We start from the raw sequence: 2,500 nt of genomic DNA, 5'->3' as shown, positions 1-2,500 counted from the left end.
AGATCTGCGGCGCTTCCCTGTGTGCAATGGAACCGCACCAGCTCGCAGCAGCTAAAATATCTGGAACTTAGTCTAAGGCCTTTAATTCATTCATTTTTTATTTTGCTGAGCACTTATCTTAGCTAAATAGCCATACTTGTCAGGATACTCTGCCGAAGCTTTGCACAGACTGTGCTCATAACAGCATTTTTAAGGCTATAACCGTGACTGCGTGCAGCCCCACCTGCGGTTACCACCTTTGCAGCAGACTATGAAACAACGTCCGCCTTCCAGATATGTTTTTAGCACCAAAAGCACCACGGGCACCACCATCCCGTTCGGCAAGTCTGGTAGCAAACCCAATTAGAAAGATCAAGAAAATGTAAACATTCTCTCCCTTGCCAGCCAGAAGTGAGGCACCCAGGTGTGAATGCGAGCACTGGTTTTTGCTCAGGTTGTGATTTCTTTGGGGATAAATGGAAGATAGGAATCTCAGATGCTACCTTCGCTTGAAAGTTCATTTCAGCGATAGATCTTCGGCAGACAGAAAAGCATACCCACCATGCATTAACTGTTTCAAAAGTCCTAGCTTAAAACTACCCAGGAACACACTTTTCCCATTAGAACTAAATTAATAGGTAGAAACAGTTGCAGTCTAGTGGGAAAATAGTCATCAAAATGCACATCATCTGCACATCATCTGCAATCTGCATTATCTCCCCAATAAGCAGCAAGAACTCTCCCTGAATCCCTGCAGTCTGTCGAGTAAACAGTTAAAGGCTCTTTGTTTTCAAAAAAGAGATTGATTCATCAGATCAAATTTATTACCTAGAATCCTCATCCAAAAGTATGGTAAATTAAATTGCTATTTCTCCCTTTTCCCTCCCAGCACCTCAGTTAAATTCTTCGTTAAATGCCAGAAAAACTGTAATACACATTTTAGATAAAAAGCCAGCAATACTTCATCCCAAAGTAGGAATTTTCATATTGAAACCACTGGAAACCACAAAGTTCCGACTTTTTCTTGTGCTCTTGTAAATTAAAATCAAATGTATTTAAAAGAATTGGCACAAATAAATCATTCCCAGGCTTGCGAGTTTGCATCCCAAGCTTCAGGTCTGAAAGAATTTTTAGAGCCAGATTGTGAATAAGGTTGGATAAAGTGATTTGGATCCAACAACAGCTACTTGAACCGGTGCCTAAAACTTCAACTGAACCTTTAGGGAAGTTCAAGAAGTTTGGATAGATAGCCTGAAAAATATTTTTCATTACTGAATACTTCTTAACTCCTTGTTCTGGCCGGAGCAGAGTAGGAAATACCGTTGTTAATCTATTTCTGGCCAAAATGAAAACAGGAAGTAACAGGCATCTTGTGAGAGAGCTTGATCTCATGAGACACCGAGACATTTTTAAGACCCAAGAGGCTTGGATAGGCACCAGAGCTTCTGGGCGCCCATGCGAACAGGTATTTTGAGGTCCAGCTACCACCAGTTACATTTCCTGCAAGACACATCCTATTTTTCAACAGCATTGTAATGGTCACGCTTTGCATTGCCTGTGTGTCATTAAGAGATGGGAGCTGTTATCCTAGAAGGAGTAAGGAAACCGTACACTTACCGGTGTAGACAAATCGGCCGGGAGCACCTTTGCAGAACTGTTTGGATTTGTAGGAGAGAGTTACTTCAACCACTCCTGGAATGTGCCGTGGTGGTGTTTGAACTCTGATGGCGTGCGGTGTTATCAGCTATAAAAATCGTACAGAAAACATACCTTAAATCAAGATGGCACTGATAAGACTGATGCCAGGCAGTTTACATAATTATGAAAACGACTTTCAATCTTACTCGTCGTCTCAAAAGTCTCCCTTCTTGCTGTCACGTTCGAAGATATGGGTCCTACAGGTTTTTTTAAGAAAAAGCTCTGTAAATGATCCTTGGTTTTCGTTTGCAGGAAAGGCCACAGGGCATCATTCATATGAAAATTGCCTCCATATGTCTCCTTAAGGCTACTTCGAGTAATTTTAACACTAATTGTCCAATTGTACTGGGAGACCTCCTACAGCAAGTCTTCCACTAGAGGGCCATGATGTGCCTCAAGTATATTTCTCTCCGTGTAGTCAATTGTCACATGTGAATTCATGGTTAAAAAGGCACCGTGAAACAAAATCTCATGATACCTCATGTCAATAGCCTATTGACAGCTTGTTAAAATCATTCATGGAAAAATGTTACAGTTCAAAGCCCACCAATTTAGATAGCTTACCTCACTCCAGACCAACATAGTTCCAAATACGACTTGTAAGCCATCAAAGAAGTTGTCTCCGATTATGATGACAGTAGCCCCACCAGTAGTCCAGCCTTCACTAGGACTGATGGCCTTTATGCACGGAGTAGCTGCTTGTACAAGACAGAAAATCAAGACCTTAATACCCCTTCTTTCCCGACATGAGATCTCTTCACCAATGACAAACCATGCAAAGCACAATAGGAGGAAAGTGCATGATTTCTCGAGGAGGCACACA

General features: G+C 41.7%; 1 protein-coding gene across 10 annotated transcripts in view; it reads right to left on the bottom strand.

Moving 5' to 3' along the window:
• Positions 1–2,500, bottom strand: part of EBF3 (EBF transcription factor 3) — a 124,881-nt gene that overhangs the window by 32,756 nt on the left and 89,625 nt on the right. For 8 of the 10 annotated variants that reach the window (XM_075718043.1, XM_075718049.1, XM_075718045.1 and 5 more), the window contains 2 exons: positions 2,242–2,372; positions 1,597–1,723 (listed from right to left, as the gene is read on the bottom strand). In XM_075718043.1, coding sequence (XP_075574158.1) covers positions 1,597–1,723; positions 2,242–2,372 — 258 coding nt within the window. Of the gene's footprint in view, positions 1–1,596; positions 1,724–2,241; positions 2,376–2,500 lie in introns of all 10 variants that reach the window. The other 2 variants (XM_075718044.1, XM_075718046.1) reach the window with 1 other exon arrangement.

The sequence above is a fragment of the Pelecanus crispus genome, chromosome 10 (assembly GCF_030463565.1).
Source record: "Pelecanus crispus isolate bPelCri1 chromosome 10, bPelCri1.pri, whole genome shotgun sequence".
In the NCBI taxonomy this organism is placed as follows: Eukaryota; Metazoa; Chordata; class Aves; order Pelecaniformes; family Pelecanidae; genus Pelecanus; species Pelecanus crispus.
Note: the sequence above shows the minus strand (reverse complement) of the source record. Positions and strands in the feature narration are given on the sequence as shown.